Source organism: Trachemys scripta, chromosome 17, assembly GCF_013100865.1.
Source record: "Trachemys scripta elegans isolate TJP31775 chromosome 17, CAS_Tse_1.0, whole genome shotgun sequence".
Classification (NCBI taxonomy): domain Eukaryota; kingdom Metazoa; phylum Chordata; order Testudines; family Emydidae; genus Trachemys; species Trachemys scripta.
This window is the reverse complement of record NC_048314.1, coordinates 1,313,196-1,339,597: the sequence shown is the minus strand read 5'-3', so window position 1 is coordinate 1,339,597 and position 26,402 is coordinate 1,313,196. Positions and strand designations below refer to the sequence as shown.

The 26,402-nt window shown below is 58.6% G+C and overlaps 2 protein-coding genes and 1 pseudogene across 3 annotated transcripts in view; 1 reads left to right on the top strand and 2 right to left on the bottom strand.

Moving 5' to 3' along the window:
- TMEM141 (transmembrane protein 141) overlaps window positions 1-1,078 on the bottom strand; it is a 4,387-nt gene extending 3,309 nt beyond the window's left edge. The window contains exons 1-2 of the mRNA XM_034751993.1: window positions 849-1,078; window positions 212-278 (exon numbers count right to left, since the gene is read on the bottom strand). Coding sequence (XP_034607884.1) covers window positions 212-278; window positions 849-902 — 121 coding nt within the window. The 5' untranslated portion in view covers window positions 903-1,078. The remainder of the gene's footprint in view (window positions 1-211; window positions 279-848) is intronic.
- LOC117867167 overlaps window positions 1-26,402 on the top strand; it is a 658,956-nt pseudogene that overhangs the window by 182,167 nt on the left and 450,387 nt on the right.
- On the bottom strand, window positions 1,709-26,140 carry LOC117867163. 2 transcript variants are annotated; one of them, XM_034751984.1, is made up of 15 exons: window positions 25,232-26,140; window positions 21,010-21,187; window positions 20,055-20,286; window positions 17,405-17,499; window positions 14,997-15,193; window positions 13,403-13,481; window positions 12,262-12,440; window positions 9,603-10,310; window positions 8,747-8,965; window positions 8,339-8,405; window positions 7,630-7,755; window positions 5,792-6,036; window positions 4,557-5,002; window positions 3,685-3,787; window positions 1,709-3,198 (listed from the first exon to the last, which is right to left on the bottom strand). In XM_034751984.1, the coding sequence occupies exons 1-15, from the start codon at window positions 25,411-25,413 to the stop codon at window positions 3,123-3,125; spliced, it is 3,132 nt and encodes a 1,043-aa protein (XP_034607875.1). In that variant the 5' UTR covers window positions 25,414-26,140; the 3' UTR covers window positions 1,709-3,122. The 2 variants fall into 2 exon arrangements, 1 of the variants encoding a protein (XP_034607875.1); XR_004643322.1 differs by lacking the exon at window positions 1,709-3,198 and having other exon boundaries at window positions 3,685-3,784; window positions 4,557-4,664.

Here is a 26,402-nt window from a genome sequence, read left to right as displayed (position 1 = left end):
CAGAGCTTTGGCTCCGGTCCATTGCTGGGAGCTGGATGAGCAGGCGGGGGGGGGGGGGGCGGGGGTAAATGGGCAGTGAGAGCCAAAGAGCGGGGGTGTGTGGCTGTTAGTGCCCTAAACCTGGCCTCCCCACCCCCAGGCCCCGTGATGCCCAGTGGCCCCGACGGTGTCTGCCTGCAGAGGAGCAGGAGGGCGGCCCGCTGCACCCTACCTGTGATAAAGGTCCCGATGCCCTTCATGAACGCGTGGGACTGGCACGCAGCGTATTCCTGCAGCCCCTGGAAAGGGAGTTGGGGGCAGCAGACGAGATGGGGTGAAAACCACAAACGAGGAAACCCTGGGCTCGAGTCCACCCCCGCCACCTGCCCGGGGATCTCACCTGTCCCTCCCGACGTGCATCACCCCCGGCGGGCGGCTCGGGGACCCCAGCGCCTCCTGTCCCCCCTGTCCCCAGTGCCCGCCAGGGGCAAACCCTGCCGCGCCCCGCTATGAAAACAGGACACCTGCACCCGGCGGGGCCAGGGCAATGCCCGCTACTCCCCGCTCCACCTCTCCGAGCCGGTCCTGCCCCTGGCGGCCCCGGCCCCTCACCCCACCGCTGCCCTGGGCCCGGGCTCTGGGCAGGGCCCGCTCGAGCCCGGGGCTGCTGGCGAGGGAAGATCCTGGCCCGTGGCCCGGGCTGGGGGCAGCGCACAGCCCCGATCTGCTCCCCGCAGCCCCCGGCCACCAGCCCCCTCCGCCGGGGGCAGCCCGTGCGCCGGCCGAGCAGCGAGCGCCCTGCCCCGCCGGGGCCCCCATCCGAGCCCTCCCGCCCCGCTGCCCAGCGCCGCCCAGCCCCTGCCACCGACCGGGTGTTTCGCAGCCACGGTGTCGTCCACCCGGGACAGCCCCAGGTTCACCATGGCCGGGGAGAGCCCCTAGACCGCGCTCCCGGCTCCCGGCCCGGCGCTTCCTGCTTCCTCCGGCAGCGAGGGACCTGCCCGGCCCGGCCCGGCCCGGCGAGCAGCACCATCTACAGGCCGGCTGCCCTGGCCACGGCTCTGCCAAGGGGCCGGTGTGACCCCCCGGGGCGCCCCTCGCTGAACCGCAGCGCAGTCGTGTGTGCATGTCTACGCGTGTGGGGGTGCAGGCGTGTGTCGGGGGGGTACAGGCGTTCGTTTCTGTCGCCATATGTGTGTGTCTCAGCGTGTGCACGCGTGCGTGTGCACCTGTGTATTTGCACGGGTGTCTGCATGCACGTGTGTGTCTGCATGTGTGTGTCTGCACGTGTGTCTGCATGGGGGGCAGGGGTTGTATGATTGCGGGTGTGCATGTGGGCACATGTGCTCCTGAGATCCCTGATACTACAGACGGGGATAGACAGAACTGTGCACACGGGAGGGGACCCACTGGAGTCAATGGCACTAGCGGCCTGCTCATTGTGAGGTGTGTCCATAAGGCCTTGCAACGACTTATGTTAGACAAGGCCTTTGTGGGAGACATCGCCGTGTGTGTGTGTGTGTGTGTGTGTGTGTGTGTGTGTGTGACCGTCCCTTGGCAGTACTGTACTGTATACATTTGGCACGCTCTGTGGGTGAATGTGGGTGTGAGGTGTGTGGGTGTGGTTTTGTGTAAGCGTGTTTTTTGCGTGTGACACCCTCTAGCATTGAACATCTTTGTGTGGCGCCCTCTCCTGGACTGTGTCGGGTGTCCACTGCCGGTGAGCGAGTGCACGTGTGGGGGAGGCGAAGCCCAGAGTACTTCGTGCAGTGGTCACGGGAGGAACATGCATGTGGACCCCGTAGTCCAGAATGGGTGTGAACGCGCCATCTGATGCGAGGCGCCCTCTGCTGCTGAATGGGTGGGGGCGCCCCCTGCTGGCCGTCTGTTGTTTGTGGTGCTCTCTGCAGCTGAATCCGTCTGTGGCCGCCTCTGCAGCTCCATAGGTGGCATCTTAAAGTGCACCTCGTTCCCAGAGATGCTGCTGGTTTTAGTCCCAATGTTACTCACATTCCACACACACGCCCGGCGCCTCCCTGGTTTCCCTTTTATTGCTGAAAATGATTTACTGCAGCTAGACCCGGAAGAGCCTGGCACATGCCAGGGTGCAAATCCCACAGCGTTTTCCGTCTCCTGCAGAAAAGGTATCGTTTGTGTCCCTCACCTGGGGTCCCACTTGGGGGCTTTGTCAGGTGTGTGGGGGGGCATGGTCTGAGCCTCTGCTTCTGTGACGGGTGCCTGTGGTGGATGACGTGGAGGGGGACGCTCGATTGGTGAGCGGGCATGTTTGGTGAATCCTTGTGTGACACCCTCTCGTGCATGTGCACGTGTGTGCCGGAGACGGTGCTGCGCCCGCTGTTGGGGAATAAGTTTGCCAGGCACCCTCTCTCAGGTTGTTTGTGCCCAGGGAACAGAGACGGTTTATTCCAAAGCTATTTAGCTTCAGGGACAATCCCAGGAGAGTTGTGTCTGGGTCCTGGATGCGAGTTCTGGGCCTGGCAGACCTCGGGTGTGTGACAAGATGAGAGCTGTGGCTGGTGGCCCTGTGTCAGCGCCACAGGCTGGACAGCAGAGACGAGGGGGCCTCTAGGGCCCCCCATTTCTCCTCACTTTCCGTCCCCACCTCCAGGCCCTGTCTGTAATCTTCCTGCCCTCCTGTCATTGGCCCATGGGGGTCAGAGAGTAACACACTGGGTGTGTGTATGTTAATCTCCAGCAAGCCGCCCACCCTGGCTGTACCCAGAGCCCCTCACTGCCCAGGGGTGTGCCGAACATTCACTGTCTCCACTTTCCCTCTAATCTAATGGTTGTGGGTTCCAGTCCTGTACCAGGGCTTGGGTTCCCTGCAGAGCGGCACCAGGGCAGGCAGCTGGAGCAGGTGCCAGCCTCTAGATGAGATGTTGCTCCGCTCTGCCAGTGGGTGTCTGGGGAGACAGTCGAGTTCCCAGGCACTTTCACTGCAGGCATCAAAGCCAGGGTGTGTAAAGCCCCTGGGGACCGCTCGGGTAGGCGGAGGCATGAGGTCAGGTCAGTTCTGTATGAGAAATCCAGACTCGAGGGATGATTTCCTGCTCCCTAGGCCTCCGTCAGCGCTGAGTCAGGCCATGGAGATGGCACAGGGCATTACCCAGGACCACAGCTTGTCAGGGCACGGCCATAGCAGCGCCCACCAGTACAAGCAGCTCCGGCCTCAGTTTCTCATCCAAAGGGCCACGGTTCCTGGAAGGCAAAAATGACTGAATCCACCCATCTCCACCAGCCTCAGCGTTTGGAACAGGGCCATGTCCCAGGGTGGGGGGAGAAGCTGGCCGAGGCCAGCACAGAGGGGCTCATTCAGTGCAAGGAGGGCTTGGCCTGGTGGGAGTGGCAGTGAGCAGGTCGCTAGTCCCCAGAACGCCCGCTCCCGGCCATAGAGGAGGGGAGCTCTGCAGCACCCCCTGGAGGCGGGCCATGGAATTGCACTGGCACCCAGAGCAGGGTCAGGGCAGTGCTGTGGCCGGGAAGCCAGGGGAGTATGGACATGCCAGCTGGGCTGGAATCCAGCAACAGCCGCAATTCCAGGACATAGGAGTAGGAACAGCCCACAGACAGTCCAGCCTCCTGACACCTCCCGCTGCACAGGGCTGAGTAATGGCTCCTGTTCCCCTCTCCCATCGGGCGTGCCACCTGTTTGCTGTCCCACCTCTTCCCCCCCTCCCCATTTACCTGCTTTTCATGGCTGCTTTCCATTGCAAACTCTTGTCTCCCCGCTGAGGCCGTGGTGCCAGGGGGTGCAGCTGGCCCTGCCCGCATCTTCCTTCTGGGGCTGCTGGAGAGACACAGACACTCAATGCTTTTACTGCCACGGGGATTGGCCCTGAGATCTGGAACTCACCTTCGGCCAAGCCAGCCTGCTCACGGAGTGCAGAGACCTGGCAGCGCCGGCCGGGGAGGACCCAGCGCGAGGCAGGACCCAGCTCTGATGCTCAGGGCCTCTGCCCTGTGACTGCCGGTAGCTACTGGGAGGCACTGGACATTTCCTTCAGAATAGAACCTCCCCCCGAGCTGGGCCATAGCCCTGAAAACTGGGAGCTCGGGGGGGGGGTCTGCAGTGAGGGAGGATGGGAAAGTCGAAGGAGCAGAAAAGGGAAGGCAGTGCGGCCTAGTGGCTAGTGGGCGGGACAGGCTCAGGGGACCCAGGGTCTATTGCCAGCTCTGCCACTGACCTGCTGGGTAACCTTGGGCAAGTCGCTTCCCCTTTCTGTGCCTTAGTTCCTTTTGCCACTCTTGGTCTCTTGAGGCTGTAAGCTCTTTGGGGCCTTAAGCTCTTTGGGGCCATGCCCTGAGCTCAGCTGGGACCTCCAGCAGCTCTGGTAGTAACAATACCAAAGGGAGGTGGTAAAGCCAGCTGGGATCACTTTGGAAATGCACAAGCCCCCGGCAAGGAGAGGAGACAGGAGAGATCCCTCTTGGCACAGACTGGGGCCTGACAGATCCCCGGGCTCGGAGACTGCTGGGCAGTGCCAAGTGTGCCATACAACAGAGTGATCCCGGGGTCTAGCTGCACAGGGGAGCACCTCCCGAGAGTCACCACTTACCGCGGGCTTGGGTGAGCAGATGGTCTCCGAGGAGCATCCCTTGGGGTGTCTGGCCAGAGGGCCTCCTGCCCATCGCAGGGAGGGGGTTAGTCGGGAAGCTTCGGGGGCCTGCAGGGAATCTGGACATCAGAGCCCTCCAGGTCCTCTCCCGCTCCACCACGCTCAGCCCCCGGCAGCTGCCATGCTGTGGGGCCCACCGGCTGAGCCCTGCCAGCCAATCTGAAAGGCAGAGCAGCGGCAGGCGGGGGTGGCCTCTCCCCGAGGCTACGTCTTCCCTGGTCTGTTCAGCGTTAAACCCGGCTCCGTTCCCGCAGCCATCCCGCCGCCGTGGGCAGAGAGCTCTCGTGGGTACCACTGCAAGGTGGAGGCTGGCGTTTCCCTTGTGAGATACACCCAGGGGCACAGCTGTCTTGGCTGGCAGGAGCCGGCTACAACCCCGGCCAGTCCTGCTTAGGGACGAGAGCAGACACAGCAAAGCCATGGTCATTCTGCTAGCCGCTTTGGGGCAGAGCCGCAGCTGGTGTGAAGTGTCACAGTGCCATTAGCTCAGGGCTGGGGGCAGCGGGCAGAGCCTTGCACCTCAGGGCACCAGTTCAAGGCCTTTGTGTGGTCTGATTTGCAGGCAGTGCCCAGGCGTTAACAGGCCAGCGAGTGCATGAGCTTCTCCGGAGGCCTCGGCTGGCTTGGTTTGCCCAGCACCCAGCCCCACCCACCACTCCAAAGAGCGAGCCCTTGGCATTGGAGCCAGCTCCACAGCTGGGCCCACGCTGGGGGCAATCGAGAGGCCTGTGCTGCCGTGGGGGGGGGCTCCTGTTGACTGAGCCAGGGGCTGGGAACGCCATGCTGCAGTCACACGCTGAGCGCTGCGTCAGCTCCGCTGCAGGGTGTGCAGGGGGCCCGGTGGGGCAGGGCATGCAGGGGGCCCAGTGGGGCAGGGTGTGCAGGGGGCCCGGTGGGGCAGGCCATGGCTGTGATCTCCCTGCCCAAGCAGGGGACGCTAGCGTGGAGCTGTGTCACACTCCCAGTGGGACTGGGACTGGCTCCGGGGCAGGAGTGCAAAACTTTATTGCATGCCTAAGGCTGAGCACAACCTCGCCCTCGGTTCCTAGCGGCCTCCCTGCCCCCCACCCCGTTCCCCCCGTGCTGTGTGGCGCTGGCTCCCCTGCAGGCCAGGGAGCTGCCCGCCGAAGGAGTGCAGGGGCAGGGGGAAGCTGCTCGCCGTGGAGGGCACTCACCTTGTTTGTGGCTTTGGCCTCTGCAGCCCCCGGAGCAGTTGGCTCCCCAGTGGAGCCCTGAGCTGCTCCTGCCCCAAGCTCTCCAGGACAGGGGGGTGCCCGTAGCCTGGCCCCTGCTGGCCTGAGGCTGCCTGCCTGGGTTTCCTCCGCTCTAGGGCGCGGCTGAGCTGAAGGGACATGGGCACAGCACTCGGACCGGGTGAGCTCTGCCAAGCCGGGTGCCCGAGTGGGAGGACTGTTGCCAGCTGTTTGAGAGACAAGAAGGAGACACCAGGAAGGCCCTGTGGGGGGGTATCTGAAAGGGGTTTTACCTCCTGCCCTGGTGTGGTGCCCGGGGGGTGCTGGGAGTAGCTGGGGCAGGGCCTGTTGGCCCCCTGCAGGCTGCAGAGAATTTTTTGCCACCTGTGATTCCATATGAGCCCTCCCCCGCATGGCACAGGTGTGTCTGACCGACCTCTCACAGCGGGCTGCCCTTCATTTGTAACGTGCACGGCTCCCCCTCCCTCCCTCCGGGCTGGGCTCGCTCAGGACCCAGCGTCAACAACTACAGCAGCCTGGGACGCCGGAGCCCATTTCCCAGGGGAGGGAGGCACTGAACTCCAGCCCCTCCCTGCATGGCAATGGGGCTCGGGGCAGGAGTTAGTTCTGTGCCACTAGCTGTCAGCTAATATCACTAGTGCTCTTGTGGCTTTCCCCTAGGCCACCTGCAGACACTCGCATTCAGATATGCACAGGGATGTGCACACCACTCGCCTGTACACACACATTGTACACACACGCACAGGGATACACCCACATGCATGCAGACCACTCGCCTGTACACACACATTGTACACACACGCACAGGGATACGCCCTCATGCATGCACACCACTCGCCTGTATACACACATTGTACACACACGCACCCACACACGCTCAGGGATACGCCCACATGCATGCACACCACTAGCCTGTGTACACACATTGTACACACACAGGGATACACCCACATGCAGACCACCCGCCTGTATACACACATTGTACACACACACACACACGCACAGGGATGCACACCACTCTCCTATATATACACACACACACACACACACAGAGGGATACACCCACATGCATGCAGACCACTCACCTGTATACACACATTGTACACACACACGCACCGGGATGCACACGCAAGCACATGTACGCAGTGTTACACTGAGAGGTCCTGGTGACTATATCGAGCACCAACCTCTCGGAGACTGGGGGTGACGCACCCGTCACTTAACATAACTCAGGCTGAGCTGACCAGAAGCCCCCACCTAAGAGAACGGGGATGTGCCCCTGCCCAGGAGTCTGGCTGAGTGAGGGGGAGAGGGGGTGTTTGTGTGAGGGAAGGCCGAACACCCGGAAACTGAGAAGAGGCAGAACAGAGAGAGGGGCAGAGGCAAAGACCAAGCAGCAGCTGGTAAGCACAGGGTGACAAGGAGAGAGAGAGCGAGCGAGCGCGTTAGGGTCTGGTGGCTAAAGACGCTGCTAAGAACCTGCTCCTTTTGTTCTGGGATCCTCCTGTGTCTGGAGAAGCAGGGCCTTGTGCCTTCTTCATCACCGTTCATCAGAGAAATACCCGCCTGGCACCAATTTCAGCTCCCCGGGAACAGCCCCATCCCCCACACGTTGACCAGCTGCTTGGGTTGGAAAAGGGGCAAGGCTATCCACCCCTGCATGCATGCACAGAGAAGAGCACACACACACAAACACACACACGCACAGCGATGCATGCGGACGCCCACTGGTGCACAGGGATACACACGGAGGGTTGCATGCACACACACACACACACCTGCACAGATATTGCTGGTACCTCTGGGAAGAGCGTTTTGCTCGGCGTCCCAGGTTTGGCTGAGCTGTTCTCCCCGCTGGGCCGAAGTGCAGTTTGCCTGGGGAGGCTCTTTGCATCAGGCGCCCGCTGCCTGGGAAGTGGGGCAGCCTGGTGAGAAGGGAGGCACAAGGGAGGGGTTGGTGCATCGAGTGGGGGTTTTCTGTTCACCCTGTTTACACACCGGTACTAGGAAAGGTCTCACTCCGCTCCCTGGCACTGGGGGATTCGGCAGTGACCCCACAGCAGTCACCGGAGGCATCGGGGGAGAGCGGCGTCTCGCCTCAGGGGCTGAGCATGCCCTGGTTTCCCTGGGACCCAAATCCTGCATGGCCCGTGTGTTCGTGTCTCTTAGCAAGGCCTCTGGCCACTGGCCAGAACGTCCCCCCATGACAAGAAGCCGAGCTGCCCCAGGACTCTCGTCTCTGTGCCGAGCTGGCCTTCCTGGCTGGGCATGTCCCTGAACGGGCCCTGGGTCGCAGGGACCAGGGCTTTGGAGGGCGGAGCAGAACCCTGGGGATGGTTAATGAAGAAGTATCAGACACCAGCTGCTCCCCTTCCCCACCGGGCACCTGAGCCAAGCTCCCACCCCTGCTGCTTCCAATGTTGCATCAGGCCTGTGGGGTCTCAGGTTCCTGGCCTGACCTGTTCCCACTGTGTGTGTGGGTGAGGGGAGGGTGCTGCCCGTACTCACCTTGGCAGGGCTGGCAGCTCGCGTTGCCTGGCTTGGCTGTCTGGAGCAGGACAGAGCAGGCTCTCTCCTGGGGGAGGAAGAACAGCAGCTCTCTTAGCGCCAGGCTGTAGAACCACCTCAGGTGGGACGGGGACAGCGATCTAACCCCAGGGGCATGTGGGGGAGAGCGAAGGGGGTACAGGTGCTGACACTCTGCCTTCCAGCCATGGCATGGGGGGTGATCCTCCAGCCATGCCTGGAACTGGCAGCTGGGTCCCGTGATCTGTGCCCTCGGCGGTGCGCAGGGGTGACGGGATCCCCTCATGTCTCTCGTCTGCCCCATCTCCTCCCCCGGTTCCCACCTGCAGGTCCCCATGGAAGAGATCCCAGCCAGAGCGCCTGCAGCAGCTGCTCGCCACCGAGCCGTACCTGGGCGTGGCAGCGGGGTTCGCGCTGCTCTTGATCTCCCAGCATTTACTGGCCCTTCTGCTCAGCAGGAGAGGGGCTCTCGGCGTCCTGGCAGGGGAAGGTTTGAGCGACTCCCCTGCGTTGCCTCTGCCCCTTCCTGGCTCCTGAGGGATTTCTGGAGTCTCGCTGGGTGCTGAAGCTGTGGCAGGCTGCCCGCTCCCTGGGGAGGGGTAATGGCACCTAGGGGAGCAGGCAACACACAAGAACTGCTTTAAATCCAGGCTCAGGGAACGGTGCTGGAGAACCTAGCTCCATCCCATCCCATCCCATCTCCTAGAACTGGAAGGGACCTTGACAGGTCATCGAGTCCAGCCCCCTGCCTTCACTAGCAGGACCAAGTACTAATTTTGCCCCAGATCCCCACGTGGCCCCCTCAAGGATTGAACTCACAACCCTGGGTTTAGCAGGCCAACGCTCAAACCACTGAGCTATCCCTCCCCTCAGTCTAGACCAAGCTCTGGAAAGGTGTGGGCTCAGCTTGGCTGGCAAGCAAGCCACATTTGGGTATAGAAAAGAGGGCAGCGGGAGTGGCACAAAGGGGGTGGCACAGTGTGATGGGGGTGTCACTGTGGAGGCTGCGGTGAACATGGCCGGGGTAGGGCCAGGTCTGGACACAGGCAGGGGCAGTGTCATAGTGGTAGTGCTGAGTAGGGTAGAGGGGTGTAGAGGTGGTGGTGGTGGCTATGCCAAGAGAGGTAAAAGGGCACCAGGGTGGTGGTGGGTCTGGCCAAGGGAGGGATGTTTTCGAGGTGGTGGTGTTGTGGACAACGGGGGCCTGCCCCAGGGGCACCATGTGGCTGTGAGAGCGAGATCTCACCTGCTGAGATCGCTGTACTCATCCCTGGGCGTGCGTTTGGTGACTGGCTGGCTGACGCAGCGCCCCGCACTGGTGAGGGCGCTGACGGTGCAGGTGTAGGCTGTGTTGGCCCTGAGCCGGCGGGCCATGTAGGAGCGCGCTGTGCCCAGGTATACCACTTCCCCGTTCAGGCACAGCTCATAGTTAAAGAAGCGTCCCAGGGGCGCTTTGGGCACATCCCACGTCACAAAGATCTCGCTGCGCCCCAGCACTACGAGGGTTAACCTCTCCGGGGCATGGCCCCTCAGGGACATGGTCTTGGTGAGCAGGGTGGCCTTCTCTCCCTGGGCTTTGCTGGTGCATGCGCAGACGCTGAGCCGGTAGCTCGCGGCAGGGGCCAAGCCGCCCACAACATAGCTGAGTTCTGGGGTGGAGCCCACCAGGGTCTCCTCCCTATACACTGTGTAGTGTTTGATGGGGCCGCTGGGCTCAGCCGGAGGGGCCCAGCTCACTTTTAACTGGGTGGCCATGCGAGCTGTCACACGGAAGTCCAAGGGGCAACTGGGCACCGGCTCTTCTCTGGGCAGCACCGTAACATCGCTGCATGGCCCCCGGTCGCCCCTGGCCTCAAGGCAGAGCTGAAAGCGGTATTCCTGGCGTGGCCCGCTGCCCGCGAAGGCATAGCTGAGCGCTGGCCCTCGGTACAGCAGGGCGCCCCCCTCGTAAAGCCTGCAGACACAGCGGGAGATAACAGAACCACTCAGCAGAAGAGAACGTGGTGTCTTCTCAGGTCAGCCAAGACTAGACCCAAAGACATGCTAGGCCCGCGGACAGAGGGCCAGATTCTGCTCTCAGCCCCACTGGTCAGGGGTAGCTCCATGGCCTTCAGAGAGTTACTCTGGATTTACCCCAGTGTGACCGAGAGCCAGATCTGGCGAAAAGGGTCAATCCTATATGGCGGCGGGCCGCATCACAACCAAGGATGGGAACGGGAGTGGACAGTGACACGGCAGGGGCATGGTTCTGGTCTGACTGCATGGGTGTAAATCAGGAGTAACTCTGCTGAGGTCACTGAGAGGAGAACCAGCCGTTCAGTGTAAATGGTTTGTAAAACTAGTGCAGGAGGCAAAGTGGTACAACTTCCACCCACCCGGCACCCCGCTGGAGACCACCGAGTCAGATTCCGCTTGCAGTTGCATAACCCAAGTGTGACATTACACTCCGTAGTCTTTATGAAAATATGCTTATGATATGGCTATGACATAACTGAGATATACTTCAGGTGAGATGGCTCATGTAAGGGATCATTGGAAAGGTTATGATTTACTGAATGTAATTATCCAATTTGTATGCATGTCTCATTTCTGTATCTAAAGTTAGGAATATGGACTCTGTAACAATTACAAGTGGGTGTGTATTAGGAAGACACCCACCAGACGACTGGCCATCAGATTTGATGAGCCATCAGGAAGAAACAACAAGACTGAAGAGACTAATCTCTCTCCCTGTTGGGAGGCGTCCTGGGACGTAACTGTGACACTACTAGGTCAGGTGGTCTTGTTACCTGATACTAAACATTATCCTGGATTTCTTGTAACTTTCCACTAAAAGGGAAGGGGGGGGGTCAAGTTTGGGAAACAAAGGATTCCCGCCGTATGTAAATCTTATTTAAGGGTGGAAGGGAAGGCAAAGGAGACTCTCTTCCATCGCCTACCCAAGAAGGAGGACTGAGGAAAGTATCTGGAGGAACAAAGGAACTAACTTGAAGGGAAAGGCAGGGGAGAGTCCAGACTGAGACAGAGTCCAGTCTATAAGAAGAAATAACTGGAACTCTGAGTTACAGAAACTCTGCATCCTGCCTAATTCAACATTTAGGGGGAGAAATTACATTCTGTAACCTGTTTTTTTAGTGAATCAAGCTTAGTTTGTGTGTTTTAATTTATTTGCTTAGTAATCTGCTTTGTTCTGTTTGTTATCTCTTATACTCACTTAAAATCTACTCTTTCTAGTTAAAAAACTTGTTTTTTTGTTTATTCTGAAACCTAGTTTGTTCAATTCATAATTGGGGGGCGGGTAAGAGGCCGTGCATACCTTCCTCCACATTGACGGAGGAGGGGGATTTCATAATATACCTTTGGGTTTGCACTCCAAGGGAGGTGGGCACCTGAGTGCTGGGGCAAGTCCCTTAAGCTGATTCTTCCCAGAGCTGATCTCAGTGTCTGCGTCATTCAGCAGTTGGGGGTGGCCCTGCCTGTGTGCACTAGAGGAGGCTTAAGTAGGGTTACCATATTTCAACAATCAAAAAAGAGAATGGGAGGAGCCCCGCCCTAGCCCCGCTCCCGTCCTGCCCTAGCCCCGCCCCTTCCACTCCCTCCCACTTCTTAAAGGGGGGGAACAAATCACACCAAGCATCACTCCATTGAAGTCTTACTAGTGTAAACCCAATGGAAGCTCCAAATCAAGCCCATAGATCCAGGAGAATTGTTACTCTAGATCTACAGAGCCACACCCGACAACAGAACTCGTCTCTAGGGGGTTGTGTAGAGGATAACCCTAGGGTCATGGTGAGCCAGGCGGTTCCCCTCCTTCCCATTACACTTTCTATCCCTGCACCCAAGGTCAAAGTCATCCCGCTCTGCTCAGTGCATTCCTAGAGGATACTGGACTCTCATGCTAGCACCTGTAATTGACCTCAAGGCTGCTCTGAGGCCTGAAACTTTCCCAGGCCACCTGGATGGAACCAGAATCCAGAACTTTGGCTTCCGGGGGTGGGGGTTTCGGGAGGCGCCGGAGCTGGGCCAGGGTGCCGGTCACTTCCTCTAGCAGCTCTTCTCCTACTGTCTCTGAGGCAGCCACTTCCTGTGGGGAGAAAATGCTGTCTTCACTGATGCGGGCAGTACCTTGCACCAGTGTGGACAGTAACGCACAAGTAGAGCTGGACACAACATGGGGGTTTCCATAGAATTTTTTTTTTTTCAAGCAGAAATTTCAATATCAAAATATTTTGATTTGGAAATGATGCAGCATTGCCTCATGGGAGTTGTACTTCAGGCGCCTCATGCTTCCATTCTCCTCTACAGGCTGAGCTCATTGATCGGACTACATCTCCCATGATGCAACAAGGGCCCCTACTTGGAACGGGGGTGATACATTACGGGAGTCCCTTGCTGAGGTGCATCATGGGAGATGCAGTGCAGGCAGAGCGTAGCCCATTGAGGAGAATAGAAATGTGAGGTAACTGAACTACAGTTCCCATGAGGCCTTGTGACAGTGTTTCCAAATAAAAATATTTTAGGTTTCTTGATAAAAAAATCAAGCAAGAATTCTGCAGGAAAAGGAGCCACTTCTTACGAGACAATTTTGTTTAGTCGAAAACCCCATTTTCGGTCAAAAAAGAGTTTTGACGGAAAATGTTTGACCAGTCCCCTCCCTCCCCCTCAACCCCCAAACTTCCTGACTTGACTGAAGGAATAGAGCTCGGAGGGGAGTTCAAGGGGGCTGTCGGCTAGCATGGGGGAGGGGCAGGATCGTTTGTGTTTGGACAGCACCTAGCACATTCGGGATCCTCTGGAAAACAAGGGATTCATATTGTTTGATGATACACTGTGACAGATTCTGATCTGGGTGTAAATCCGAAGTGACTCCAGGGGCTGGATTCTTATCTCTGTTTCCCCGGTGTAAATCTGGAGTAACTCCAGCCAAATCAATCTTGTGACAGCGGTGAGATCTGAAACTGGTGCTCTTGATTTTACCCCAGTATCGCTGCGATCAGAATGTGGCCCGGCCTGAGCCGCTGCCCCCGGCGCAGGGTGACAGTGTACCTGCAGGAGGGGGTCCAGCTCTGGGTGTTCTCTTAGTGTCATCACCCCCTTGGGCTGGCTGGCGAGCACACGCAGGGTCCTAGAAAACAGGAATGGCAGCTGTTATGGGTCGTGTCCAGCGGGGGGTGGGGGCCGGCCCCATAGATCGGGGGGTAAGCGAAGAGAGAAGGCTCAGCTATGGGCCGAGCCAAAGGATAAACCAGAACGCAACTGTGCAGTGGAGAAGGACCGTTCGCCCTGCGCCCACGGGTCACTCAGGGAGGCGCTGCAGGCTCCAGTGGGGCTCACAGAAGAGGGGTAAGTGAGGGCTGAGTGATGCTCTCATCCACCAGCCGGATTCCAGCCTCTCAAATGCCTGGACCGGGGTGCACTGAAATCAGCTCCCATGACCTTGCTGTGTGAGTCCTGTGTCATGGGCTCCCACTGGCTGTTGTGTGTGAGCTCTGTGCCTGGCACGCCCCGTGCCCTGTTGTGAGCGCTGTGCCAGGCACTCCCGGTGCCCTGTTGTGAGCTCTGTGCCTGACACTCCCCGTGCCCTGTTGTGAGCTCTGTGCCAGGCACTCCCGGTGCCTGTTGTGAGCTCTGTGCCTGGCACTCCCAGTGTCTGTTGTGAGCTCTGTGCCAGGCACTCCCGGTGCCCTGTTGTGAGCTCTGTGCCAGGCACTCCCGATGCCCTGTTGTGAGCTCTGTGCCAGGCACTCCCGGTGCCCTGTTGTGAGCTCTGTGCCTGACACTCCCCGTGCCTGTTGTGAGCTCTGTGCCAGGCACTCCCCGTGCCCTGTTGTGAGCTCTATGCCTGGCACTCCCCGTGCCCTGTTGTGAGCTCCGAGCCAGGCACTCCCCGTGCCCTGTTGTGAGCTCTGTGCCAGGCACTCCCGGTGCCCTGTTGTGAGCTCTGTGCCAGGCACTCCCGGTGCCTGTTGTGAGCTCTGTGCCTGACACTCCCCGTTCCCTGTTGTGAGCTCTGTGCCAGGCACTCCCGGTGCCCTGTTGTGAGCTCTGTGTCAGGCACTCCCAGTGCCCTGTTGTGAGCTCTGTGCCTGGCACTCCCGGTGCCTGTTGTGAGCTCGGTGCCTGGCACTCCCAGTGCCCTGTTGTGAGCTCTGTGCCAGGCACTCCCGGTGCCCTGTTGTGAGCTCTGTGCCAGGCACTCCCCGTGCCCTGTTGTGAGCTCTGTGCCAGGCACTCCCGGTGCCCTGTTGTGATCTCTGTGCCTGGCACTCCCGGTGCCCTGTTGTGAGCTCTGTGCCAGGCACTCCCGGTGCCTGTTGTGAGCTCTGTGCCAGGCACTCCCCGTGCCCTGTTGTGAGCTCTGTGCCTGGCACTCCCCGTGCCCTGTTGTGAGCTCTGTGCCTGGCACTCCCGGTGCCCTGTTGTGAGCTCTGTGTCAGGCACTCCCAGTGCCCTGTTGTGAGCTCTGTGCCTGGCACTCCCCGTGCCCTGTTGTGAGCTCTGTGCCTGGCATTCCCGGTGCATGTTGTGAGCTCTGTGCCACCGCTCTGTACTGCCCCTGCCGTTTCTACGTGAAGATTCAGACGTCCCTCCACCCTGCTCTCCCAGGCACCCCTTACAGTGTGGGGGAAGCGTCACCCACATGGCAGCAAACCAGGAGGACTCCTGCTCCTTGGCGCGAAGCAGGCGGCACAGCGTATCCAGAGCCCGGGGGAAGGCAGGGCTCTGCAGCACGTGGTCATGCCCCTCCTTGTTGGCAGCCAGGCAGCTGAGAGCAAAGCAGGCGTTCCGGCTCCCTCCTGCCTCCGCGCTGGCCATCATGGACACCAGGGCATGGATCTGAAAAGGAAACACCTCACCTAGTGCCTGGTCCTCAGGCAGCAGCCGCTGGGGGCAGCGCCAGCCTCCTCCCATGGCTGTGCCTGTGTTGGGTTCCCAGTGGTTGTCCAGCTGGACGGCGTGAGCACAGCTTGATGCTGTGCCACGCCATTGCTGGCTGCCTTGTCGTCTCCTAATGTGCCCGGGGGGCTGGGTCGGGCCAGGGTGGAGCAGTGCCCAGAGCAAACCCAGGCTGCCACTGAAAATGAGCATTGGGGAAAGGTGCTGTCTGTTTGTGCCCAGGGCAGGCACAGCATGGGCAGCTGCAGGGCAACCTACCCCCCGGCTCTCTGCTGCTGTGCCTAACCTGACCGGGGCCGAAAGGGGGGCGCTAGCTAGCCCCACGCAGTCCAGCCAGAGACTGCCAGCCAGCGAAGCCGGTTTCCTCAGCAGTTTTGGGGGTGGAGACACCTCTCCACTTCCCCCCACCCAACACATGGCAAAGGGACAACGGCATGATGGGAACCACTACTGACCTGGGTGCTTCCCAGCAGTTTAGAGGGGAGAGGCTCCCATTCCCAGTCCTCTGTGCTGTGCCCTGGAGGCAGGAACCTGTAACCGCTCTGCGTGCCGCTCTCACAGGACAAGGGCCACAGCACGGACACTGGGCCTGTGCCCGTAGTGTCAGGATAAGTGGCACCCGCGTCGTCCCCGCTGAATGTATGTGAGCTGGAAACGCCCCACGCAGAGCCGCTGGGGAAACTCTCAAATCTTCTTCTTGGAAACTATCCTCCTTTCAGAGCACGTGTTGTACAGGCCGAGTTGTCCAGTGGTTAGAACAGGGGCTGGGCGTCCTGAGCTCGGGCCTTGACTCTCTGGGTGATCTTGGGTGCAGCACTCCCCTGCTCTGTGCCTCAGTTTCCCCAGCTGTAAAACGGGGCTAATGCTACTGCCCCACCTCACCAGGAGCGGTGGGGCTAATGAATGCCTGTGAAGTGCTCCGAACTCCTCCAGGGAAGGGCACTAGGGATGAGCAGGGGCTACTGCTATACTGGCTGCGGACCAGCCTGGTGCGGCTGCGGGAGCCACGTCTGGGGCAGAGCTGGGGCTGTGGATTTGGGAGGGACACAGAATGCCCTGTTACTCTCCCTCTGGTTGACGTAAGGAGCTGCACTGAAGGGCTGCAGAGGGGAGGATCCCTGCTGCTGCTAGGGTTGCCAACTTTCTAATCGCATAAAACTAAACATCCTGGCCCCGCCCCTTCCCTGAGGCCCCGCCCCTTCACCCACCCCTTCTCTGGGGCCACCCCCCTGCTCGCTCCCTCTCTCTTCCCTCCATCGCTCGCTCTCCCTCATCCTCACTCACTTTCACTGGACTGGGGCAGGGGGTTGGGGTGCGGTTGGTGGGGATGAGGGCTCCAGCTGGGGGTGTAGGCTCTGGGGTGGGGTTAGGGTTGAGGGGTTTGGGGTGCAGGAGGGGGCTCCGTGCTGGGGGAGGAGGTTGGGGTGTGGTGGGCTGCAGGGTGTGGCTCCGGCAGGCGGTTGAGGGGACTCTGGGCTGGGACAGGGTTTGGGGAGCGGGGTCCCGGTGGCGCTTACCGCGGCTCCCAGGAAGTGGCAGCCAGGTCCCTGCAGCCCCATGGGTGACCAGGGAGGCTCCGTGTGCTGCCCTCATGCCTGCAGGTGCCGCCCCCACAGCTCCCATTGGTCGCAGTTCCTGGCCAGTGAGAGCTTGGAGCTGGCACTAGGGGCAGGGGCAGCACGTGGAGTCTCCCTGGCCGCCCATGCGCCTAGGGGCTGCAAGGACCTGGCGGCCAGTTCTGGGAGCCGCTCAGACCTAGGGCAGTCAGGGAGCCTGCTTTGGCCCTGGGCCCCCGCTGTGCTGCCAACCAGACTTTTAACAGCCGAACGGCGCCGCCAGGGTCCCTTTTCGACTGGATGTTCCAGTTGAAAACTGGACGCCTGGCAACCCTAGCTGCTGCTCTTCCCTGCGAGATCCTGGGCCAGTGCTGCGAACAGCAGAGGTGGCTGCTATAGATGTCACGAACAGGTGTCAATCATGCCACTTGGTCTGTGGTGGCATCACTGCGTTGTTTCTACCATGGATAGGACTTGTGATAGGGCTTGTGGCCTGCTCCTGGCCCCACTGCATTCTGGACAATCCCCCCCCTCCGATGCTGGGGGAGCAGTTCTAGCCCCCCGGGCTTGCCCCCTCACCTGCCTCTCCTCTTACCATGCTGGAGACTTCAGGGAGGGCAAAGAGCTGCTGCAGGCCGAGGTCCGTGTCACACAGGCGCCCCAGCGTGAAGGCAGCATTCATGCTGCAGCCTGGAATCCCAATAGGAAGAAACTCATTAGGGGCCAGATGGTCAGAAGTGCTGGGCTCTCATGCGGCAGCCAGGATCGCAGGGGGGGGGGGGGGCGACACGACAGGAAGGAAAGTCAGAGGGGATGTGAAGGATGGGGGCCGGACAGTTCTGCTCTGCATGGTTGGGGGTCCCCTACAGGTTGCCTGGTGGAGAACTGACTGCTTATGCCACTGGTGACGGGGGTGCGGCCATTTTTCAGGCTGTAGAAGCCTGCATGAAGGTGCAGAGCTGTGCTGCTGACTCACCCTGGCAGCCAGAGCAGGTCAGTCTCATTAACTCTACAAACACCAGGAAGAAGCTTGGTCTGAGGTTCTCTGTTTGTTAGTACAGCCCTTCCTAGAGGGTTGATATACTTAAGAATAGAGGCAAACTCCAGGGAGGGGGCTGAAGTTTAGGACAATCCCCTATTGCGTGTGGGTTGTGTTTAGGAAAAGGGCTTGGGGACCTGCCCGTTCATGAGGAGAATAATCCTAAAAGCTCCTTTGTGTGATTAAAATTCACACCCTGATCAAAACTGCACTCTCCCACTGAGCCAGCTGACCGCAGCTTTGTCTCTCTGGGGGGGCATATTTCTCCATTTTCTACCACGTTAGACCTCCCAGGACCCATTTCACAATCACCAGCCCTCCAGCCAAAGCCCAGGATGGAGAATGAGGCATATTCAACATGCAGATGAGAAAATGTTTTTCAACAACGCAGCGTAAAATGGCCCAGTGGAACTGGCTGCTGCAGGATATTACTGCACCAGAGAGTCCCATGAGGGTCAGACACTTATAGGACTAAGAATGGAATCTTCAGCAACACTAGATAGGACAAAATCAACCAGGACTCTCAATCCTCATGCTTCAGGACACCAGCTGATTGTCAGGCAGGGTCAGGAAGGGATTTCCTGCAGTACATCTTAGGAAGTTGGGGGCGTGTCCTGAGGTCTATACACCCCATGCTGGTTCAGTGGCCAAAGGGAATTGGAGTAACTGCCTGACAGAGCGGATTGGCTGCCCCATGGCCGCTATGAGGATAAAAGGGCTGCAGGGAGAATGCAGAGAGAGGAGTGCTCCAGCAGGTGAGAAGCTGCCAGACAAACCCAAGCTCCAAAGAGGTCAGACAAGAGGCTGGGGAAGCCCACAGAGGAGGAGAGGTGGGAGCTAGCTCCGGGAGCAGCAAGGGGGTGAGCAGGATGGGTCTGGCTATTCCAAACACAGGCCCTGAGCAGGAACCCAGTGGAGTGGCTGGACCTGGGTTCCCCTACCTACTCCAGCCAGGGACTTTTGGAGGAGAAGGTCTTAAACCTAGGAGACCTTGGGCTGATTAGTCCTGCTAGAGCCAAGGAACTTCTGACTCCCTGTCATCTTGAAAGGGACAGAGACTACTGAGGACCTGACCAAGTCATAACAAGGACTTGCCAAACAACAAATTAGGGGTGGTGACAGGGACAAAGCTATACTCATGTAGTGCCCCCTCTCACCACAAGGGGGTGCTAACAGACAAAGGCCCCCACATTACAGGGGGTTGCTGTATTAGGGGGATTTTACCACTTCCCCCTTCAGCGTGGACCAAACACTGCTGTCAGGGGCAGGGCGACCAACTAGGTCTGCTCCCGAAGACACTTCCTAGGCTCTGGAATTAACTTCCTGCCCAGGTCTCAGTCAGGTGCAGGGTGGACCCGCTGCTCCTCCAGCCCCAGCCACTTCTCACTCCTCCCCTTACAAATCCCTGGACCCGAGATGGGAAAATGTTGCCATGGGGCAACTGCTTTCTGCTTTTGCATGGGCAGGGACCAACCCTGGCAGAGAGGGGTGCGCCTGAGCCTGGAATGAGCAGCTCAGACTTCTGGTTTGCGGCTGTCTTGGGGGTTTTGAGGAATTGGAGCCTTTAAAACCTATTCTGAAAAACTGTATCTCAGCCAGGCAGATCCCCGAGACCCCAAGACAGACAGACCCTCAGATAGTTCTATGGACAGATGGTGACAGAGAGAATGAGAGATCTTCTCCTTGTCTGTAGATTGTCCCATTTCCTCCATGACACTCATAGAATCATAGAATATCAGGGTTGGAAGGGACCTCAGGAGGTCATCTAGTCCAACCCCCTGCTCAAAGCAGGACCAATTCCCAACTAAATCATCCCAGCCAGGGCTTTGTCAAGCCAGGCCTTAAAAACCTCCAAGGAAGGAGACTCCACCACCTCCCTAGGTAACGCATTCCAGTGCTTCACCACCCTCCTAGTGAAATAGTGTTTCCTAATATCCAACCTGGACCTCCCCCACTGCAACTTGAGACCATTACTCCTTGTTCTGTCATCTGCCACCACTGAGAACAGCCGAGCTCCATCTTCTTTGGAACCCCCCTTCAGGTAGTTGAAGGCTGCTATCAAATCCCCCCTCATTCTTCTCCCCTGCTTTGGCCCATCCATACAATCTTATGTTCTCATTGAGCCTTTCTCCACCTCCTTTCCGGTCCCCCGTGAGTCCTCGCTATCTCCACCCCAGGCACAGACCCCTGGCTCATCCCAACCCACCTGCTTCCTCTGCCGTCAGGGAAGTGATCAGCTGTCTCAGGAGGTGCTGGGAGCGGGGGTGGCCCAGCAGTTTCACGCAGCCCTCCCGGGAGCCAGTGATTCGGGCCAGCACTAGGGCAGCGTTGCTTGCTGTGCCTTCGTCAGCCGAGCCCAGCAGCGCCGTGAGCTTCTCAATAATCTCATCAGCTTTCGGGGCTTGGAGCAGCCATTGCCGGCTGGGACCTGTTTCCGCCTTGGGGGAAAAATGGGTGAAAAGATGGGAATCAGGGAAATACCTGATAGCCACAAATGGAAGGTCAGGGTGTGTGCACTCAGGAGCGGGAGAGGTTATCTGGGGCACAGCCTCCCCTTCCCTGCTGCAGCTGTCATAGCCTACTGGATACAGCACTAGGCTAGGACTTGGGCGACCTGGGTTCTAGTCCCAACTCTGACACAAACTGTGACCTTGAGCAAGTCACTTCCTTGATCCGTGCCTCAGTTTCCCCTCATGTACAATGGGGGAGAATGATCCTGACGTCCTGTGTAAAGCACTTTGAGCTCTACAGATGAGAAGTGCAAGGTAAGAGCTGGGTATTGTGAAAGCAGGAGGGACGTGAATCCTGTGCACCAGGCTGTATGACTGCCCCAGGGCTCTCCCGTGCTGAGGTGCTGCCCCTGCGTTGTCTGAGGCCACAAGCTCAATGCACCCTGGTGCTCAGGCTGCTCTACGAGCCAGGGGTGGGGTTGCAAAAGCCAGCCCTGTGCCCTGCAGGCTGGTGCAGCCCATGTCCCGGAGGCTGGCATAGGTCTGAAAGGAGGGGCTGCCAGCCAGCTGAATCCCTGAATGGGCTTAGCATGGGCTTGCTAATGGACGGGAGCCTCATGCAATAGGACACTCCAAGGAGGGATTCCACCTACACAAACCTTGGAGCACTCTGGGATCCAGCCTACTGCCTAGGGAAAGAGCGTTCCTTACCAGGGAGCCCAGGGTACCTGCCGCATTCATCACAGCCTCTGGGTCATCCCAGGTCAGCATGGCGCTCAGGCTATCCAGGAGCCCCTTGGAGCCCGAGCCTGCCAGTGCCACCAGGCGTGCCGCCCCGCTCTCCTTCTCGGCGATGGTGCCCAGGATGTAGGCGACGTTGCTGCACAGCCTGGTACAGGAGAGAGCCAGTCAGGTCTTGGGGCTGTTTCATGTCCCACCCGCCTGGCAGAGAGCCAGGGTGCTGCTAGCTGGGAGCAGAGTGCTGGCAATGAGACCCTTGCACCAACGGCTCCTTGTGCAACCGTGCAAGGGCTGGGGGCAACGTGGCCTGTCATTGCAAGATGCAGCCTGTCCCAAGCGCAGTGATTCATGTTTGCAGGTTTGGGTTTTAGTTGAGCTGGTTGCAGGCTTTTAAGCAAATTGGCCTAATATTTTAGGAACGTGTGTGTGTATGTGTGTGTGTGTTATACCGCGTTCAACCGAACTCAGCGCTGCGCTGCCAGCCGGCACTGGGGGAGTGAGGCCCCAGCAGCCCCCTCGAGCTACAGTTCCCAGCATCCCGCGGTGGTAAATCCGGGGTATTTGGGGTGCATTTCTCAGCGGGGCCTTGTGGTGAGGCCGAAGCCCTAGCGACGCCACGGCACCAGGTTCCTAGGGAGTGTGTGTGTGGGGAGAACTGGAGTGAAACTGAGCAATGCAGCTCGAAATCAGGGTGGAGGAGAGAGAAGGGCAGTTAAGTCCCGATCCTGCAGGGTCCCCAGGGCGGTGCTGACCACCTGCAATTCCCATTCCCTTCGGCTGGAGTGGGGCGCTGGCAGGCAGCGCTGAGTGAGCGGTTGATGCTGGTTGCTGCGGTGTAGGGCAGGGAAACCCAGCTTGGAGGGTGGCTCAGTGCTGAGTGCCTGGCTCCTCCGCACTGAGTTACAGCCGTTACCATGGCGTGCTCCTGAACTTTGCACCTTCTGCAGCAGGCTGATGGGTTCCCGAAACTACAGGAAAGAGGTGGCAGGGCTCCAGCAAGAACGATACCGTTCCTAGCCCGAAGCGGCATCCTCCCACTGCCCTCGCATGCACCGTACAGATGAGCTCACGCCTTGCATGCACGCGTAGAATTGCTTTCCTTACGATATGCCACTGCCAGCAGTGGTGCCAGGGCGGCGTGCCACCATGAAAAGAAGTGCCAGGCCCTGCACCTGACTGAGACCTGGGAAGCTTGTTACCCTCACGCAGTGACTCCTAGCAGGGAAGGCAGGAGGGGGACAGGAAGCCCATTAGAACCATATACCCATCCCACCTCAGCTGTCCAGGAGTCTGCAGATCGTATAAGCTATAGGACAGCCCGTCCAAACAGTCTGGAGGAAGGAGACAGGCAGTGACCCAGGGCAGGGAAGGAGGAAGAGCAATGAATGATTCTTCTACCTGTGAAGTTTCAGTACCTGGTACCATTTCTGGACCCTCCTTGGGAGGCAGGGACAGCTTACTTAGATTGGCCACTCTGTGGGGCAGAGCCTGTCTGTGTTCTATGTGTGTACAGCGCCTAGCACCGTGGGGTCCTGATCCACGAGAGGGGGTCCTAGTGCTACCGCAATACCAATACTGTACATAAATAATACTAAGCACTGGAGACCATGAGAAAGACTCATGCCTGGGAGAGTGGGGCACCTTCTTGGGGGGCAGGATCTGTGGAGGTTTGGTGTAAATTCTTACCAGGTGCTTACCATGCACTTCTGCAGTATGGCAGTGCCCTGGTGTGGTGAGTGCCCTGCTCTGCAGGCACAGCCGCCTCTGGGCACCCACCCGGGCAGGGTCCGTGGGCTTGTCTACACTACGGGGGCTTCCGGCGACCTAGCTGCGTCGATGCTGGAGGTCAAGGAGTGAGTGACAGGCCGGTGTTGTGCGGCGTGATGGAATGGCCCGTTTGGGGGAACAGCCCCCTTCCATTGTAAAGAGACACAGGAGCCGGACTCCTTGTTTGTTACGCCCCAGCAGTGCGCTCAGAACAGGGATGGGGAGGACGCTGCTCAGGGATGAATAATGCCCAGAATCGAACGGGGATTTTAGCCTCAAAACAGTTCGATTTTTGCATGAATAAAACCCACATGGGGCCAAGTTGAGCCCTGTTGCAAGCGGGTGTAACCCACACTGTCTTCAGGGGGAGCTGCCCCTGCTTACGCCAGGGCTGCACTGGAGCCGGCGATGGGTTAGAAAGTAGCTGTTTCGTCGCTGCCTAAGCCACCTGGTACATGGGGCACGCCCCCAGCTGGGGTGCTGCCCCACGCGGTATCTGGGTGCACTGCGAGCGCCCAATGGGATACGGCCCCACTGCGCTCAGCTCCCACACAGGCTGCCGCAGGGTCAGACACTGAGGTCAGGTCATTAGCCTCGGTGCCAGCGTGGTGCCCAGCGTTCCCATGCCTCCAGCCTGGAGTCATTCTTCCTGTCCTGCGGCTGGCCTGGCCTCCGCTGAAATGGCCAGCAGCAGCCTCCAGTAAGGTTAAGGCCGCTAGGTTGAAGGCCGCTACCTGACTGTCAGTGATCAGCCGTGGGGAGAGGGAGCCGTGAGCGTTTCCAGCCCGGCTGGGAAGAACAAAGCAGCCCCAAAGCCCAGGGAGAATCCAGCTAGTGCAGAGCCAGGCGCTGAGGGTGCCAGGTGCTGAGGGTGCCAGCCGGCACAGGCAGCAGCTGTGCCAAACAACTGAGCAGCAGGGCTCAAGGGAGACGAGGGTTCGACAGCTGTTTGGGGCTTTGCCATCACAACTGCATGGAGACTGAAACAGGCCGTGGCTCCAAGAGGCCCAGCCCCCACCGACTGGTTGGGCTCTGATCTCCTCGGTTTGAATGGCAGCGTCACACCCTGGAGCAGAGCCTGCCAAGCTCCGAGCCTGTTTGCCTTCCTTTGTAGCTGTGCACCGGGTGTAACAGCCTAAACGTGTCTGTACACTGCCCTCCGAATGGGAGCCATTTATCTTCCCAGGGCCTGTTAAGGGGGTTGGTCACAACCCTGCAAGAGCAAACACCAGAGCAGGAGGCGCCCATTGGCCAGTCTCTGTAGGCCACAGGGTCTGGGGATTAGAGCACAGGAGCGTGGGGCCCAGATCCTAGGCTTCATTTAGGGGCTGAGCCAAGGCTCAGTGAGATGGGGGGAAACTTTCCCTTGATTCCTATGGGCTTTGGCTGTGGGGCTCAAGGCTTAGACATGACTGCTCAGAGAACAGGGCAGTTGCTCAATGTCCTGTTTAACCGCCCACCCCGTGTCTTCCACACCACATCCTCTGTCCCGCCCAGTGCAAGTACCAACATGCTCTCCACACACTGGCAGGTATGTGGGTTTACTCTAGACTTACACTCCAGTAACTACATATACGTCTATGGAGAGCCAGTCCCCTGCCTTACTCACTATGGACCCCATGCTGCCGGTAATGATGGTTAGTGTTTTCTTCTTACAGCCCCAGCTCCTGGAGTCATGTGAGTAGGTGAGCCTGGCAACTGTCATGTGGGGAAAAAAAGTCTCTTAGTGGTTGCAGAGAGGAGCTGGAAAATTTGGCAAACCCCACCAGGCCAATAAACAGAGTCCAACTGTATCAGCTTTAAAGTCCCCTGGATTTAAAGCGATCTCAGGAGCTGAATGAGGCAAAGGGCCTGTCGAAAATGGTACAGGTCCATCTGGTTAAAGACTGAACTGGAATGTAGACACAGTAGGGGCAGAGTTAAGGTCACCAGGACAAACTGATCTTTGGCATTTCCTGATGTTTTAGCACTTCGCTCTGCCACTTTAACATCCCTTTATGGACTTTTTGTGGGTGGAATGTTCCTGTTTTATTTTTTAAAGGAAAATGATAAAACAATGAATTCCCATCACGTGCTGGAGAGAATCATAGAACCATAGGGTTAGAAGGGACCGCAAGGGTCATCTAATCTAAGCCCCACAGATCCGAAGACCACTATGTCCTGCATCGGATGGTCCCTCGGTCAGGGCATCTGAACTGCCCTGCCTCAGTCAATGCATCTGTTCATGGACCACATGGAATGAGGCAGGGTGGATCTGGCTGTGCTAGGCTAGGAGGGTTCAGTATGGGTCCATCTCTCGTTAGAAGCAGCCGTCATAGAAGTGGACGGTGTGTGAGAGCAGGGGAGTCTCAGAAAAGCACACTGTGTCACGTGGGTATCCCCACTGCGCTGTACATGGGGACTAGTCCCACACTCCCTCACTCACCTCACTTTGGGAGCAGCCAGGAGACTACAAAGAGCCCCCAGATACTCTTCGCACTCAGCGTCTCCCAAGAAAACCTCCAGCACGCCTCCTTTGTCCTTGTGCAGACCAGCCACTAGGCCCTGCACGGCCTGCAGCACCTGCTGGGGGTCTGGGGAAAGCAGCACGGGGAAGGAACTGCACATTTCAGCAGCGTCCTCAGCGGGAACAAGACCAGGAGCAAACGTCCCAAGAAGCCAGGGTCTAAGGGAGCCACCAGAGATGTCAAGTCAGGCAGCTGCAAAGCTTCATCCAGGCAGGTGGCTGAAAGGACAGAACTGCTACCAGGAGCTCCAGTGATCTTCCTCCTTGGAAAGGACATGGGAGCAAACACGACCTAGACAGTGGTCACTTCCCGCTCCTTTCTTCTGCATTTCTTCCAGATCTCTCTCCAGCTTATTCATTATCCCATCCTGGCTGCAGCCGGGGGCCCACAAAAGTGCTGCCCGGGTCTCAGATTACCAGTGTAGCTAGGTGACTGCATTAGGGCGTGTAGACATACATACCATGAAGGGAGCAAAACCCACACTCAGGAACTCACTGCGGTCTTCAAAGGAAAGGATAAACTTGCCCTGGCACCTCCAGTTGGGTAGGAGACATCAAGCGAGGGTTCAGAAACCCCCAGAGCCACTTGCCCCCAGGTCTGTTCTTTCCCCTGCCCCTTCTCCCAGCTGTTTCTCTCTGTAGCACTAGGTGGATCAGGAAGCAGCAGTCACAAAGTCACAGAGAGAAAGTGCAAACCCAGGAGTTTGCATCGTGTTAAGTTTTTCCTAGTGCCTTGCCTGTTCCTTTCTCCTTTCAGCCTGGCTCCCTGCAGCCAATGCCCCAGGGCCAGTGTGTGTACACATCTCATGGACTGCCAGCAGCATTCCGGGGCAGAGGGACATTTCAGATCACAGAAGATTGATGTCCTATGCCACCAATCAAAGGGAAGCCCTGTCTGGGGAGGGAAGGCCCTTAGCTACTCCAGTTAGTTACAGTGGTTGTCAGTTGCTTTGTTGTCATACCATATTTAAAGGGGAACACCCCTGTAACAATAGGCACAAACACACTTTAAACCAATTAATAATATAATACATGGAGATATACCTATCTCCTAGAACTGGAAGGTACCCTGAACGGTCATTAAGTCCAG